Source organism: Onychomys torridus, chromosome 15 (genome assembly GCF_903995425.1).
Source record: "Onychomys torridus chromosome 15, mOncTor1.1, whole genome shotgun sequence".
Lineage (NCBI taxonomy): Eukaryota > Metazoa > Chordata > Mammalia > Rodentia > Cricetidae > Onychomys > Onychomys torridus.
Genome location: NC_050457.1, coordinates 30440839 through 30457135, shown reverse-complemented (window position 1 = coordinate 30457135; position 16297 = coordinate 30440839). Strand labels below are relative to the sequence as shown.

Here is a 16297-nt window from a genome sequence, read left to right as displayed (position 1 = left end):
GGGCTATCTCCCATGCTCAGTACATCAGCTTTGGACAGGAACAGTAGTGTGTGTATGTATATATATAGTCTCAGTTACGTATAGGCTGAGGGCCAGAGTGAGTCACTCAAGCCTAGGAGTTGTGACTACTCTAGACAGCATAACAATAAAACAAAGCGAAGCAGCTGCCGCAGCAACACGTGCACATCGATTGCAGTCTCTCAGTAATGGAGGAAGAGGTTCAGAGCAACACTTTTGGGCTCCTCACTCTGGAGGTTGTGGCATACAAACCTTGGGCTATGGCATTTTCTTGTCTTCTTTCCTTCCCCTTCCCTTCTGTTTCTACTTCCCCTTCCTCCCGCAGCCCAGACTGGCTTCAAACGTGTTCAACAGCCAAGGGTGATCTTTAACTCCTGTTCACGCCTCCACCTCCCAAATGCAAGGATTATATGCATGTCACACCATGATGGTCTTTCTAGATAGTAGTGCTTACAAAGTTGAAGCTGGGATTCCATTTTATTATCTTTATTATTAACTATTGGTTTAAATACCCTGTCATGTTCATTTAAGAATGTTGTGTAAAAGAAATTCTTTTTGATAATCATAGGGTTGGTTACTTTGCTGTCCTTTATCATGTTAGCTTGATTTCTGTTGTTACTTTATTTTAAAACTTTTTGTTCTTTTCTTTATTTTTTAATTACTCTTATGATATTAATTATACTCAGACATTAATTACATTTGTAGTATTCATTGATTACATTGGTAGTATTCATTCAGTAACTATATTTATGATATTCATTAATTACATTAATTGTATTAATTTATTACATTCATGATATGTCCTGATACTACTGTCCATTTGTGGGGCTTTTCTATCACACAAAAGAGAGGTTCTATACTTAGGAAATCATTGCTCTGTATTCCTTTCTTCTCCATCTTGAAATAATGTCTAATCTTTCTGTCTCTCTGAATTTGTATATCTATGTATTTCTTGTAATACAATTTTATAGTATTTGTCCTTTTTTTTGATGTAAAACTGCAGAAGAAATAATACACAGATAGCTTGAACATAAAAACAGGTTTATAATTCAAGAGTCCAGGGTCATTTGAAACTGGAAAATATTTTCTCTGTAGAAAATAGTAAAAATGATAACATTTCCCAATAAGCCCTTTTAAGCCAAATAATAGCTGAATTATACATATAAATAGTAATTAGATTCTGGGATACAGAAGAAACCTATCTTTATCTGTTCAGAGAGCTATGTTTTACTTAAGTTACATGTGTAAGTGAGATTCCTACTCATCTTCCCCTTCACTGTTTGATGTATGGCAGACATTTTTCTATAGGCTAATCCATAATCTAAAAAGATTTTAGCCTCCCTTCCTGAAAGTATGGCCAACATTTTCTTTCATCAGCTTGATACATACAAATTCTTATCCTAATAGTGAAATGTTTCACTAAAGCTTGCCAGTGATTGAATAAAACCAAAACTTATTATAAACCACAGTTATCCTAGGGTCCCCTGTATTAGGTAGCCTTCCTGGATCTGTGGGTTGCAATCTGATTGTCCTTGCTTTATGTCTAGTCCAATTATGAGTACATACCATGTTTGTCCTTCTGAGTCTGGGTTACCTCACCCGGAATGATATTTTCTAGTTCCATCCATTTGCCTGCACATTTCATGATGTTGTTTTCTCTGCTGAGTAGCACTCCATTGTGTATATGCACCACATTTTCTTAATCCATTTTTCAGTTGACGGGCATCTAGGTTGTTTCCAAGTTCTGGCTATTATGAATAATGCTGCTATGAACATAATTGAGCATGTATCTTTGTGGTGTGATTGAGCATTCTTTGGGTATATGCCCAGGAGTGGTATGGCTGGGTCTTGAGATAGATCGATTCCCAATTTTCTGGGAAACCGCCATACTGATTTTCCACAGTGGTTGTACAAGTTTGTGTTCCCCTTGTTCCGCATCCTCTCCAACATAGCCTGTCATTAGTGTTTTTGATCTTAGCCATTCTGACAGGTGTAAGGTATTATCTCAGAATCATTTTGATTTTCATTTCAGTGATGACTAAGGATGTTGAGCATTTCCTTAAATGTCTTTCAGCTATTTGAGATTTATTTTCACCGGGCAGTGTTGGCACTTGCCTTTAATCCCAGCACTCGGGAGGCAGAGCCCGGCGGACCTCTGTGAGTTCAAGGCCAGTCTGGTTTACAGAGTGAGATCCAGGAAAGGCACCAAAATTACACAGAGAAACCCTGTCTTGAAAAACAACAACAACAAAAATTATTTTCATTGTATATGTGTGAATGTTTTGCCTACATGTACGTATGTGCACCGTATGTGTGCCTCATGTTGTTGGAAGTCAGAATTGAACATCAAATACTATGGTTATTTGGAACTATGGTTAACAGATGGCTGTGAACCACCATGTGGGCTATGAAAATTGAACCTGGGTTCTCTCCAAGAAGAAGCTCTCTTAATTACTGAGCCACCTCCCCTACAGGGCCTCATTTTGTAGCCCTGGTTGGTCTGGAACTCACTATGTAGCTCGGGCTGGCCTCAGATTCAGAGAAACACCTGTGTCTGTTTTCCCAGTGCTGGGATTAAAGGTGTGCACCACAACTTCCAATTTATTTTGCTTTATTTCTAATAATCAGGATTAAAGTAATGGTCAGTTTAATCTACCCAAGTCTTTCTTTGAATTTTCCTTACCTTTATTCCCACTTTGAATCTTTTAAACTTTGACTTGCTTTTCTATGGAAAGCGTCTCAAAGTCAAATGTGTAGAACATTCTGGGTTACAGCTAACCTTTATTAAAGATTACCCATCAGTAAAAGTGGGATTTGTTTTGGCTTTTAAAATATTTTTGATTTTCAGGTATTTGTTTTTAGCCTAGGAAGTCTCTTAAGTGTTCTGGTTGATTTCCTATAGTGGGGTTTTAGTTCCTTTCTGGCTCCTGAAATACAGGTCTACCTAGCATCTAACACTGAACTCACTGTACTGCTTACCACATTGTGTTGGATGTTCACTTAATTTTCTCAGATCACTGCAGTGTTACTTCTGTTGTAGCCCTGCTAATTAGCCTAGAAAACCACACATGGTTGTTGGTGCTCAGTAACTGTTAACTGAATAATTAGGTTGAGGATGTAGCACAGAAATTGAATGCTTACTTGCTTAGCAAATACAAGCATCTGGATTCAATTCCCAGCACTACAGAAACAAAGCACCTCCAAAATAATAGAAGAGTCATGCTCTTAGAAATTAACATATTTAAGCTGGGCATGGCTTGTGAGTTCCAGGCCAGCCAGGCCATGTAATAGGACCGCGTCTACAAAAAGCGAAACAAAAAAAAATTATAAAGCAAAATTTTATGAAAACAGTTTTTTTAAAAAATATTACATAGAGTTAGAAATATTTGGGGAGCATCTCCTGTTGTGGACTGACTAGCTGGGCTGTGTGTGTGTGTAGTAGGTGGTAGGAAGGGGTCCAGCCCGGTGTGAGAGAGTGTGGGAAGACTGACTGCGGAGAAGAGTGCTTGTGCTGGTCACAGCTGCTCCTGTTACTGTGGTGACCGGAAGGACAGGAACTTCCTTTGGTAATGTTTACCAGAGTGACAAGAGCCTTCAAGTAGCACTTTAGTTTTCCATTTATTTATGTATTGTTTCCTGAGGCAGGGTTTCTCTGGGCAACAGTAGTCCCAGCTGTCCTGGAACTCGCTCTGTAGCCCAGGCTGGCCTTGAACTCACAGAGAACCGCCTGCCCCTGCCTCCCGAGTGCTGGGATTAAAGGCGTGTGCAAATATGAGTTCATAGTCGGGTTAGCTGCTCTAGCAAATAATACAGGGTGTGCTTCAAACTGCTGCCTGCTTCTCAGTATTGACTTTTATTTCTTTTTCCTTCTCAATATTTAAATGGATTAATTTCTTTTTAAGAGTGAAAGATTATGAAATCAGCAGTGAGAGCAGATTGTTTTGTAGTAACAAAATTGAGCTTGATTTGACACAGTAAGTATATTCTTTCTTAACCTTCTTTCCTTTTCTTTCTTTTTTCTTCCTTCTCTCCTTCCCCCTTCCTTCCTTCCTTCCTTCTCACCCTTCCTTCCTTCCTTCCTTCCTTCCTTCCTTCCTTCTCACCCTTCCTTCCTTCCTTCCTTCTCATCCTTCCTTCCTTCCTTCTTTCCTTCCTTCCTTCTCACCCTTCCTTCCTTCCTTCCTTCCTTCCTTCCTTCCTTCCTTCCTTCCTTCCTTCCTTCCTTCTCTTCTCTTCTCTTCTCTTCTCTTCTCTTCTCTTCTCTTCTCTCCTTCCTTCCTTTTTTTTTTTATTTTTTGAGGTAATGTATCCGCCTGTCTCTGTCTCCCAAATGCTGGGATTAAAGGCATGCATGACTGTGTCCAGGTCAGTGTGCCTTTTCATATAAACCTGGATAATAAAAATTTAACTGATGTTATCTTCAGTTAAAATAAAAACCTAAACTGTCTGAAAGCAAGAAAATTTATGGTAGAAATAGTAATCCTAATGTAATTTTAACTCTACTAACTCTGCTAACTATATCCTATTCATGGTATGTAATTCACAGAGGTACATGCTATGGTAAATTATGTAATCTAAACCCAAAGAAGAAAATAGATACCGTGTCTGAAAATGCTTGTTTTCAGATCACCTTTAAAAAGAATTAGGTTTATTTTCAGTGAAAAATGTTTGTTTCCTAAGCAACTTTGAGGTTTTGAACAAGAAGAGTCTTTAAAATTGTTTGTTTAAAATTTTCTTGTAGTGGGCCTAGAAATATGGCTCAATGGTTAAGAACACTTGTTCTTGCAAAGGACATGGGTTTGATTTCCAGCACCCGCATCATAGCTCATGACCATTCACAACTTAACTTTCAGGTGATCTAATGTTCTCTGACCTCTGAGGGTACCAGACATGCACATACCCACAGGCAAAACACTTATACACCTAAAATTAAAAAAAAAAAAAAAAGTTCCTTGTAGTCTTGAAGTTATTAAAATAGTACCTTTAGTGTTGGGCATGTAGCTCAGTGTTGGAATGCTTGTTTGTATTTACAGGGTCCTAGATTTAATTACTATCACTGAAAAAAATGTACATTTTTGGCTTTCTTTAAGTCAGTTTTAAAATTTCATTTAATGCAAAGTTCAGAACTTACAGAAAAATGAAGAAAAAGAGGAGCTGTCATATAGCAGTTGCTTAAATTAACTGTCATCATCATTGTTAATTTTGCCTTATCATTTTGTTGTAAGCTTTTTAGAGTATAATAAATGGTACTTTATAAATTTTTTTCATGTATAAAATAGTGTAGTTTTGCCCTGAGCATATTTTATTTTAATTTTTTAAATTTAAATATTACATTTTCCCACTTCCTGTTCCTCTCTTCAATCCCTCCCAGTTAAGAAGATGTTGGTTATTGCTAAGATATAAGTGTTACTGTGTAATCATGACATGCTGGTAATTATTGTGGTTTATAAGCTTACAGCTGGGTAGTATTATTGGTTGCTTCCCTCCCTTAGAAGCATGTTTAATACCGTCTTGTATTATGAAAACTACTCTTCAAGGAGGAGGCTTTCAAGTCAGATCCTGCTCAGGTCCTCTGGGTTTTATGTCTGAAGTCCATATTGTCTTCAGCATTAGGAACTTACCTTTAACCTCTGGAGGCAACCAGTTCTTAGCATGTTTTAACACCACCCCTACTACTTCCTTTTGAGACAGGGTCTCATGTAGCTTAGGCTGGCCTCAAACTTGCTATGTAGTCTAAGATGATCAACTCCCCACACCCCCCCCCCCCCCCACTCCCGTATTGCTGTCCTGGAACTCACTGTGTAGACACGGATCCATCAGTATCTACCTCTTGAGTGCTGGGATTAAAGACCCAGTCCCAAAGCTGGCTCTTGTTTTAAGATTTATTTAGCCAAGCAGAGTCAAGGTGATCTCTATGAGTTCAAGGCCAGCCTGGTCTACATATCAAGTTCCAGGACAACCAAGGCTGCATAGTCAGACTGTCCCAACCCCTACCAAAATTTTCATTTTTATTTTATGCATATGAGTGTTTGTCTACATGTATGTGTCTATACCGTTTGTGTTTCTGGCGTCCAAGTAGATCAGAAGAGGATGTTGGATCCCCAGAAACTGAGTTATAGAGTGTAAGGAGCCACCATCTGTGTGCTGGGAGGCAAAAACAGGTCCTCTGAAAGAGCAGCAAGTGTTCTTTACTGCACTCATCTCTCCAGCTGATGACCAATTCTTGATCTTCCTGCTCTCCAAGTGCTGGGATTACAGACATGCACCATCCTACTTGGCTTCTATCTTCCTGTTTATTTATAATCATTTACTGTATCACATCTAAGGAAAGCAAAAAACAAAAAAACAAAAAACAAAAACCAAAAACAAACCATGACTAAATTATCTAATTATTCTCTAATTCTTCTCAAAGATATTTTTACAGGATTTCTCTGAGCCAGGAAGTTCACTTTCTCTCAGAATCCTGTAATTAATTTAGAAGAGTTGCATTCACTTCTGTTCCTCCTTTTTTTCATGCTGTTGCTCGATGGTACTAGTTGTCCTGTCTGTGTCCCACCTTCTGTGCTTGCTGACTTGTTTCTTGCTGATGTTTCAGGTGGAAGTGTCTTGGTTTTTACAGTCTGTTGCATTGTTATTAGTTATGAGTTCCATGGCTTTAATACTTTATTGTAACTTTTTTGGTTTTTCTAGACAGGGTTTCTCTGTGTAGTTTGTACCTTTCCTGGATCTTGCTCTATAGACCAGGCTGGCCTCGAACTCACAAAGATCCACCTGCCTCTGCCTCCCAAGTGCTGGGATTAAAGGCATGTGCCACCACTGCCCTCGGCTGCTTTATTGTAACTTTTTCTAATGGGGAATCTGAGGACAATGGGCCTGAGTATTTAAGGGTACTTGAAATGCTAAAAAAAAAAAAAAAAAAAAAGTTAAACCATTTTAATGGCTCACTTTTTATATTGAAAGGAGCTAAGTGTGTGCTTCTCAGCTAAATTCACCAAACTGTCAGTGGGTGGCACTCTATCTTCTATTTAGAAAGAAAACCCAACCAATTGGATTTTTGGCAAACCAGTTCTCAAGAGTGTTTATTTGTGTAGTGTTTCACTGAATATCCTTCCCCTGGTTTGTTTTTTAGAAGAAAATGTGGAAGAAATAGATTTATTCCTCCTATTTGGTTTTCTTCATTACTTTCTCTTTTCCATCTGAGCTCTAAGCAGACATCAGTTGATGGCTTTGGAGCAGATGAAGGTTATGCATAGCGAGTGGATATGATAGTGGGCAGTGGTTTCTTTCTTAAATCTGTCTTCCCTTGTTTTACAGTAAGACGAAAAAAATGGTTGAAAATGGCTGAAATACTTGTCAAAGATAATCATAGTAAAACTGACTTTATTCAGAAGTTGCTACTGGAGAAGGGGTCACAGGTGGGAAGAGAGGCTGGACACAACACTGAATGTAAGAAAATGGGAGTTTATAGTCAAAGAATTAGGAGACAATGTGGGAGGTGTCAGTGGCTGGGAGTTATTAGGAGGAAACATCTAGGATAAGGGGCAGTTTCTGTTTAAATTGACCTAACAGGATTCTGCTTCTTAAGGCAGGCTGGGATGATGAGGTACCCTCGGGATTGTAGAGGTAAGGAACGTAACCAGATACTGAGAGTGAACGAGATGTCTATGGGAGAGAGGCTTTGTCTGACTATACCATTCTGAGAAGATTTTTGCTTAAACTGTACAGTGAAGAGGCAGATCAGGAAGTCTAAAAGTTCATGCCTGATTAGGAAAGGGATTTAGGAGAGCCTGACTAGAGTTTAATCAAGGAGAAGCTGTTTGTCGAAGAGTGATGTGATTGCTCCTGCACTGTAATGATCTGTTTGTGTAGCAGTGTAGATTAGCTTAAAACTCTTAAATTGGAGCCGTAGTACATGTCTGATGTCCTTACTCAGGCACTTTGCTCACGATCTAGACTAGGAAACAAGGAATATTAACATTTTCATACTGTTCATTTATTTCTGTCCAAAGTGATACATTCATTCAGAAATACTTGATGTATACAAAACATGTTATATAGTTTTTATATTAAAATAATAGTAACTTTTACTAATATAATAAATTTTAGGAGTAGAAAAAGGGAAGAATACAAAAAAAGAAAAGTCAAGGAAAAAAGTGAGAAAAGAATTAATAGATAAGATCTTTGTCATTGCTAAGTGGTGGTGGTGTACGCCTTTAATGACAGCACTCTGGAGACAGAGGTGGGACAGATCTCTGAGTTTGAGGCCAGCCTGGCCTACAGAGTGAGTTCCAGGACAGCCAGAGCAACACAGAGAAACTTTGTCTCAAATAACAAACAAAAAAGATATTTGTCATTAATATGTATATTTAAAAAAATTTTTGAGATAGTATCTCCCTGTGCTGCTCAGGTTGGTTTGGAACTCAGGAGTCTCGGATCTTAGCCTCCCAGTTACCTGGGATTATGGGTAAACTCAAGTTTGTCCACTGTCATTCATTCATATATATATGTGTGTGTGTGTGTGTGTGTGTGTGTGTGTGTGTGTGTGTGTGTGTGTGTAATTCTTTTGTTGTTCTCTTGAGACATGGTTTTATGTAGCCTAGGTGTTCTTGAACAACTGATCCTCCTGTCTTTACCTCCCTAGTATTATAAGTGTGTGTCACCCTACTTATCTTAATATCTGTAATTGGTTTTTTTGTTGTTATTGTTTTTTTTTTTTTTTTTTTTTTTTAAAGACAGGATCTCTCTGTAGCCCTGCCTGACCGGAAACTCATTATGTAGACAGACTGGCCTCGAACTCACAGAGATCCACCTTCCTCTGCCTCCAGAGTGCTGGGATTAAAGGTGTGCACCACTCTGCCCAGGCAATATCTATATCTTTTACTGCATTTTTATTATGTATGTGTGTGATGTGTGCAGACATGAACTTGCTATAATGTGCATGTAGAGGTCAGAGGACAACATTGTGAATTTGATTTTTCTCTTCTTTTATTTTATGTGGGTTCCAGGGATCCAACTTGCTGGATGTTCTCACAAACCCTCTTTTGTTTTCTGAGACAAAGTCTCAGATACCCAGGTTTCTCCCACACTTACTATGTAGCTGAGACTGGACTTGAACTCCTGATCCTCTTTCCTCCTTCTTCCAAGTTAACTATTCTTTTGATTGTCTGAATTACCAAATTTTCTTATACATGTTTTTAGAGTCAGGTTTTAAATGTAAAAGATTTTGTGGAACAAGCAAAAATTTTATTTTAATGACTTTGATTCAACCATGAAGAAAATGTTCCTTTTATCCTAATCTTCTGATTAGTACACATTATTTAGACTTTGGGGAGTAAGTGGAAAGGCTCTCAGATTTACTGTAATTTGTACTGTGTGCAGATAGTAGATTTTGGTAAAGCAATATTTTCCTGTGTTTCTATTGCTGTGAAGAGATACCGTAATTACAGCAACTCTTACAAAGGAAAACATTTAATTGGGACTAGCTTACAGGTTCAGAAGTCAGGAAGTATGGGTGCTAGAAAAGGAGCTGGAGTTCTACATCTGAGTTGGCAGGCAGCAGGAAGAGAGAAACACTGGGCCTGGCTTGATCATTTGAAACCTCGAAGTCCACACCCCAAGTGACACACTTCCTCCAACAAGGCCACGCCTCCTACATGTACCACTCCCTATGACCAAGCAGTTTTAGATCTATGAGCCTGGGGGGGGCACTCTTATTCTCTCTCTCTCTCTCTTCCTCCCTCTTCCTCCTCTCCCCTCCTTCCTTTCTTCCTCCCTCCCTCTCTCCATCTCCTCTATCATCTCTCCTCTCTCTCTTCTTTTTTTGATTTTCAAGACAGGATTTCTCCATGTAGTCCTCAGCTATTCCTATTCAAACCACCACATCCTGGTCAGAAATAATGCTTAAAAATTATAATAGTTAAGATCATCTTATTTTGCTGTTTTTGTTATAAAATACTTAACATAAATCTGACATGATTTTGAAATGTACTCGTCATTCAGGGTGTCCTGATTTTTTTCTTAATATTTGCCTTCTTGAGCAGACTCCTGTTTCTATGTGGTTAACTCTTTTCAAGTTTGATCTTACATTACTTTATATATATAATTAATGACAGGGTCTCAGTGTGTAACTCAGCCTGGTCTCAAATGTGAGATTCTCTTTTCTTAGTCTCACGAGTACTGAAGTTATAGTGTATACCAATTTGCCTACTTTAGTCATGTTTTAAATTGGACTTACTTTGTTTGTTTTTTTGAGATGGGGTCTCGGTGTGTACGACAGGCTGGCCTGTGCTTCTCCTGCCTCAGCCTCCCTGGTACTGATTTTATAGATGAATGTCACTCTACCAGGCTAGACTTCTTAATCTTATTTTGTTTTGAAGAACTAAAGAATGCTTATCACCATCAATTTTTCATTGTTTAGTGAGTTTAGCATATAGTAGTAATGGAGAGTATTGAGAAAAAGGTCCTGTGGCTATTTGCACTTGTTCCAAATTACATTTGTACGTTTCTTTTTAAAAGACTGTCTCAGGCAGACCTTAACTGTGGCAGTCGTCTTGCCTCCGCCTTCCAAGTGCCAGGATTCCAGTCATGCGCCACAGCTGTGTGTGTGCTGTGTGCATGGGGAAAACTGAAGATACCCCTAGTTTGTGCTCCTGGGCTTCACACTGGGAGGTGGAGGCTCACATGTTCTCAGCCAAGGAGTCTGGTGTGTTTCCTTCCTTCCCCTTCCTTTTGTGTCGAGGATAGGAACCAGGGTCTAAGCATGCTAGGCAAGTGCTATAGAAACGAGTCATTTCCCAGCCCTTTGGCTAGTTTCTAAACATTGGTATAGGTTAGGAACATAGTCTGAAGTCATATGGTTTATATATTTCTAGCTTTAAATACTTAAACACCATGGGCAGAACTGGAGGAGGAGCACAGAAAGTCAGACGACCTCATAGTCTAGCATAGTGTGTCAGCGTGTGTGATATACTTAGTGATTGTTTTCAATCCTTTAGTACCAGAGTGCAAAAGAAAAGCCAGAATAATCACCAGTCTGTAAATACAGATAGACTGATTCTTTAGGTATGTGTCTCTGTGTATGTGTCAAAGCAATTAGCCAGAGAACACTAATCATTACTATGTATCGTAGTTGAAAATCTTTGAAAAGCATCACCATAAATACTTTTTAACTCTTTCAAATCTCACTAAAGATGTGTTTTTTGTTGTAAGACTACAGTGTAATTGCTTTATAGTTGTAATTTTATTAAAACAAGTGACGTGTACAAATTTGATGCTTTTTCTTGCAGTTAGCTTCTGGAATTTATAATTTTGCCTGTTCTCTGTGGAATCATCATACGGACACATTCCTGCAGCAGGTTTCTTCTGGCAATGAATCTGCAGTTCTAAGTTCACTAGAACGAACACTACTATCTTTAAAAGGTATTGTTAAACTAGATGAGTTCATCTTTGAAACGCCATGCTTCAGTACAGTTGCTAAGTAGTTACTCTGGACAGATTTCTTTCTCAGGTGCACTTGGGAAAATGGGTTGATTTCTCTTTAAGATAAGAATTAGAAAGCTTTTTTTCTCTTCTAAGAAACTTATCAAAATACCAAGTCATTTCAAGTGGATGAATTGTATGTTACTATGGTTTCAGTCCCCGAGCATGCTTCCTTCATGTGCTTCTATTTCCCCTTACTTCTCATTCTGGGCCCTACTTTTACCATTGGCCTATTAAGGTTCCAATCCTACATGTTTGGTTCAATGGTGTCTCTCAAGTTTCTTTTCCTTAAACTTGATTTTTGACGTTTGTGCCTCAGGCTTGCTTGGAATTTAATAGATGGCAGTAGGGATGCTATTTTGGCCTATGCTTTCCTATACCATATTTGTGATCATTCTTGTAGCATCATTTCCATTTTACCTTTCATGAAACAAATTACTTATCTTACTGAATATAGCCCATGGTTCTTTTACCTTCTGACCCACACATTTGTCCGTTTATTATCACTCCCCACCCATTCCTTTTCGTGAAACCAGTTCTGGTGGCTAAGACTGTGGGGTTTTTGTTTTATTTGGTTTTCCTCATAGAACCTAGTTTTCTCTTCTTCAACCCTGTTTTGCATTCTTTACAGTTCTATTTATAAGATCTTTAATTATGCTCAGCACCATACCTTGGAGTCTCACTGTGTACTCTTGGCACTGTCTGAGTGCATCACTTACATGAATTAACTAGACAGTGTCTGCACAACCCCCAAACTGTGAGCCCATCTTGGTGAGGTCTGTGGACAAATATGTGAATGGTTTTAAAGGACTATCCTCATTTTAAGAAGCTGGGTTGTAGACAGTCATATGCCTGGCTTAATTTATTTTTAAACACAGGCTGACCTGGAACTCAGTATATAGGTAACCCAGGCTGGTCTTGAACTCAGAGATCTGATTCCTCTGCTTCCTGAGTTCTGGCATTAAAGATGTACAACTACCACATGCAACCTAAATTTAATTTCAATATTATGGTCTTTGGGTTTATGAGCACTAATAGATAATTATTTAGTAATAGAGATAGCAATGCTTATTTAATGAAGTGGCTTTAATTTTGTCTTGGGCTGGGATGAGGCCCAACGTTAGTGTGTTTGCCTGGTATTCAAGAGGCCCTATGTTCTACCTTCTTCTTCTTCCAGATTGTCTCATGTTACATCCTTGTTGTGGAATTGTGCTGTTTTACATATGTTACACTCTTGAACCCTTTAGTTAAGTATGAAGTCAGATGTAGTAACCGCATTTTCCATGAGGAAAGTGGATATAAAAAATTGTCCTAAGTAATACAGATACTGAAGAAAAGACTTAAACCTAGCTCTGACTCAAAATCTACTACCTTAATTGTCTCCGTGCACAAGGATTTTAGTTACCATAAGATGTAATACTTAAAATTATGCACTCTAGTCTATTCCAGATAAAGAAAGAATTTAGTTTTAAATCAGTTTTAGGAGACAACTGTATTTTCATATAACCTAAAGTAAAGGTTTTAGTTGTATCTTAAAATGTCTAAGGATTAATTGCCCTCAATTTCAAAATAAGTCTTACTGACAGTTATATGTCTAGTATAGCTACATGTGGGAACTAACATTGCTTATTTTGTTGAAGAGAACTAGGCTTTGTGCTGACCCACATGACTGGGGTAGCTGTCCGTATCTACTAAGTGAGAAAACAAACATCTTTTACTTGATTGGGTTTTGTTACTCAGACTCATTATAATTATGATTGTAATAGAATATAGTTTGCAGAAGTACAGTTCAAATGGAACTTTCTTTGCTTTTTTCAGTGCTTCGTAAGTTAACTGTGAATGGATTTGTGGAACCTCATAAGAATATGGAGGTGATGGTAAGAAACAGAAAGGATTATGACAAGTGACCTTGGGAAAGTGTTTGGTATTTTTCTGTCTTACAGCAAACAGTTTTTTTTGTTTGTTTGTGTGTGTGTTTTTGGTTTTTTGAGACAGGGTTTCTCTGTGTAGCTTTGCGACTTTCCTGGAACTCACTCTGTAGACCAGGCTGGCCTGGAACTCACAGAGATCCGCCTGGCTCTGCCTCCTAAGTGCTGGGATTACAGGCATGCTCCACCACCACCCAGCCAGCAAACAATTTTTAATTAAGTGGCCATCAAGGTCTTATTGTGGCATTTACCATTTTCAGTATGTTATAGTGAATTTTGTAGCTTTCACCATATCAAAGTGGCTGTTAGATACAGGAGGGGAATGGGCCTAGGATGTTTTTCAGTTTGTCAGATAGACTGACAGTGTTAATTTGAATTTAAGTCAAAGTGAGTTCCTGTGAATTTGAATGCTGTTTTAACATTATGAGGTGCATTCCAAATTGTCAGTTAAGTCTTTTTCTTCGTTTTTGTATACCTAAAAATGAAATATTTTTCTCTTTATAACAGTAACACATGATCTTTGCAAGAAGTTTGATGAATAAATACATGGGCCTTAGTAATAGTTAGTTATAAGGTACTTGCCTTTACATATATGAAGTCCTGTGTAGATTCCTAGCATGGCAAAATGAAAACCCCTGTCTTACATTCTTTTGCTGTGATTAAACACCACGACCAAAGCAACTCATAAAAGAAAGCATTTAATTGGGCTTATGGTTTCAGAAAGTTAGTCCATGGTGGAGCAAAGGCATGGTGACAGGAGGCCAAACACCATGACCAAAGCATTTAATTGGGCTTATGGTTTGGGAAGATTAGAGTCCATGGTGGAGCAAAGATTTTTTGACAGGAGCAGCTGAGAGTTCACATTGAGATTTGCAAGCAGGAGGCAGAGAGGACACTGGGAATCTGGTCCCCAGTGACACACCTCCTCCAACAAGAGCACACCTTCTAATCCTTCCCAAACAGTTCCACTAACTGAGGACCAAATATTTAAAAATATAATTTAAAGGGGGGGGCGTTATTCTCATTCAAACCACTACACCCCACAGACAAACTGTGAGTGAACAGTATGTGTGTGTGAACAACCTTATACAAGCCCATCTAGGCTGTTGTCTTAGCTCCTGTTCTATTGCTGTGAAGTGACGTCACAATCAAGGCCGCTTGTAAAAGAAAACGTTTAATTGGGGCCTTACTTATGGTATCTGAGGGGTAGCCCAGGATTATTGCAGCAGGACACGTAGAGGCAGGCAGGCAGGCAGGCAGGCAGGTAGGCATGGATGGTGCTGAAGCAGCAGTAGATGAGACCTTACTTACATCCTGAATTGTAGGCGGCAGTTGAGGGAGAGTTGACTGGGCCTGCAGGGGCTTTTGAAACCTCCAAAGTCCACCCCCAGTGACATACCTCCTCCAGCAAGAACACACCTCCTAATCCTTCTAAACACCCCACCAACTGGAAACCAAACACTCAGTAAGACTGTTGGGACCATTTTCATTCAGACTACTACAGTTGTACCATAAATTCACTGTTGATATATAGCCATCTGTTGTTTCTTCTGAGCAAAAGTGTATAGCTATATGATTTCTGCTTAAATATAAATTGGTTTTTATGATGAGTTTAGCTCAGTTTACATGTTCTCTGGGGATACTTTAGGGGGTTGCATGGCCTTGAGGGAAGTAGTACATTGAGTTAGGGTCTCCTAAAATATATTGAAAAAGTTAACTATTCTTGTTGAAGATTTGCTTATGATGATGTGTTGTTGCTGAGCATGATTCACATCTGTAATATTTTCTTGGTGTGTTCTGACAGGAAGACTTCAAGTTTGAGGCTAGATAGGGTAACTTAGCAAGACCGTATCTCAAAATAAAAAAGGGCTAGAAATGTAACTTAGTGATACAGCACTTGCCCAGCGTGTGTAGGCCTTGAGTTTGTTGTGTTCATAATCCTTCTCCTTCAGTCTCCAGCATGTTGGGCTTGTAGGCATATTTGACCACACTTAGCTCTCTCAGGTACTTGTATAAAAACTATGTGCTGTGTGTTTTAGTATCCTTGACAAAAAGCATAAGTTTATGTTTACAACAGAATGTATTGAGATTTTAAAATACATTCTTTTCTAGGGTTTTTTACATGGAATATTTGAACGTCTCAAGCAATTTCTAGAGTGCAGTAAGTACTTCCATTGCAGGTTTGGCTGTAGAACTGACATTCATTATTTGAATATGCTTATTATTCATTAACAGCTGGGATTAAGGAGGGTTAATATAGATTAGCAAATTACTCCTAATTCACCCATAGCTTCTACTCTGTACATGCAAATCTGTAGATGGTCATTTGGACAATCGGAGTGAGGTCTTAGTAGTGGGGCAGGTCCTGTAAGTGGCTAGAATGAGTGTCTTAGAAGTTGGTAACCAGCTATTAAGGATGGATCAGAAGCTTAGTTTTGCCTCCATATACCTGTTTTATCCCAAATCTAGAGGAAACCCTTTCCTAAAATTCTGTGTTGTGTGTTCATTCCTTCCTTTAAGTAATACTGCTACCCTAGGTGTGACAATTTTATGTTTAAGAAGTAATAAGTGTATAGTATATGCCAAGTCCTATTTAGATTCTTATAGAATATTTCTTTTAGTGTAGTTTATATGTCACTATGACAAAAATGTCCATCCTTAAATTATTCTGTATATACTTCTTTTGTAATCCAAAGCCCCATAAAGAAAATTTAGCACTCACGTTTGTGTTGTACTTCTATTGGTGACCTGTTATCCTATCTCCTCCATATATGTATTGTGGACATCTTTGCTTGGGATGCACGTGTACTCGTGTGTGTGTGTGTGTGTGTGTGTGTGTGTGTGTGTGTGTGTGTGTGTAGAGTGTATTTAGA

General features: G+C 38.5%; 1 protein-coding gene across 2 annotated transcripts in view; it reads left to right on the top strand.

Annotated features, from left to right (window-relative positions):
* Positions 1–16297, top strand: part of Ipo11 (importin 11) — a 184346-nt gene that overhangs the window by 25291 nt on the left and 142758 nt on the right. For both annotated transcript variants that reach the window (XM_036207023.1, XM_036207022.1), the window contains exons 6-8: positions 11304–11436; positions 13315–13373; positions 15537–15585. In XM_036207023.1, the coding sequence (XP_036062916.1) occupies positions 11304–11436; positions 13315–13373; positions 15537–15585 (241 nt within the window). The remainder of the gene's footprint in view (positions 1–11303; positions 11437–13314; positions 13374–15536; positions 15586–16297) is intronic.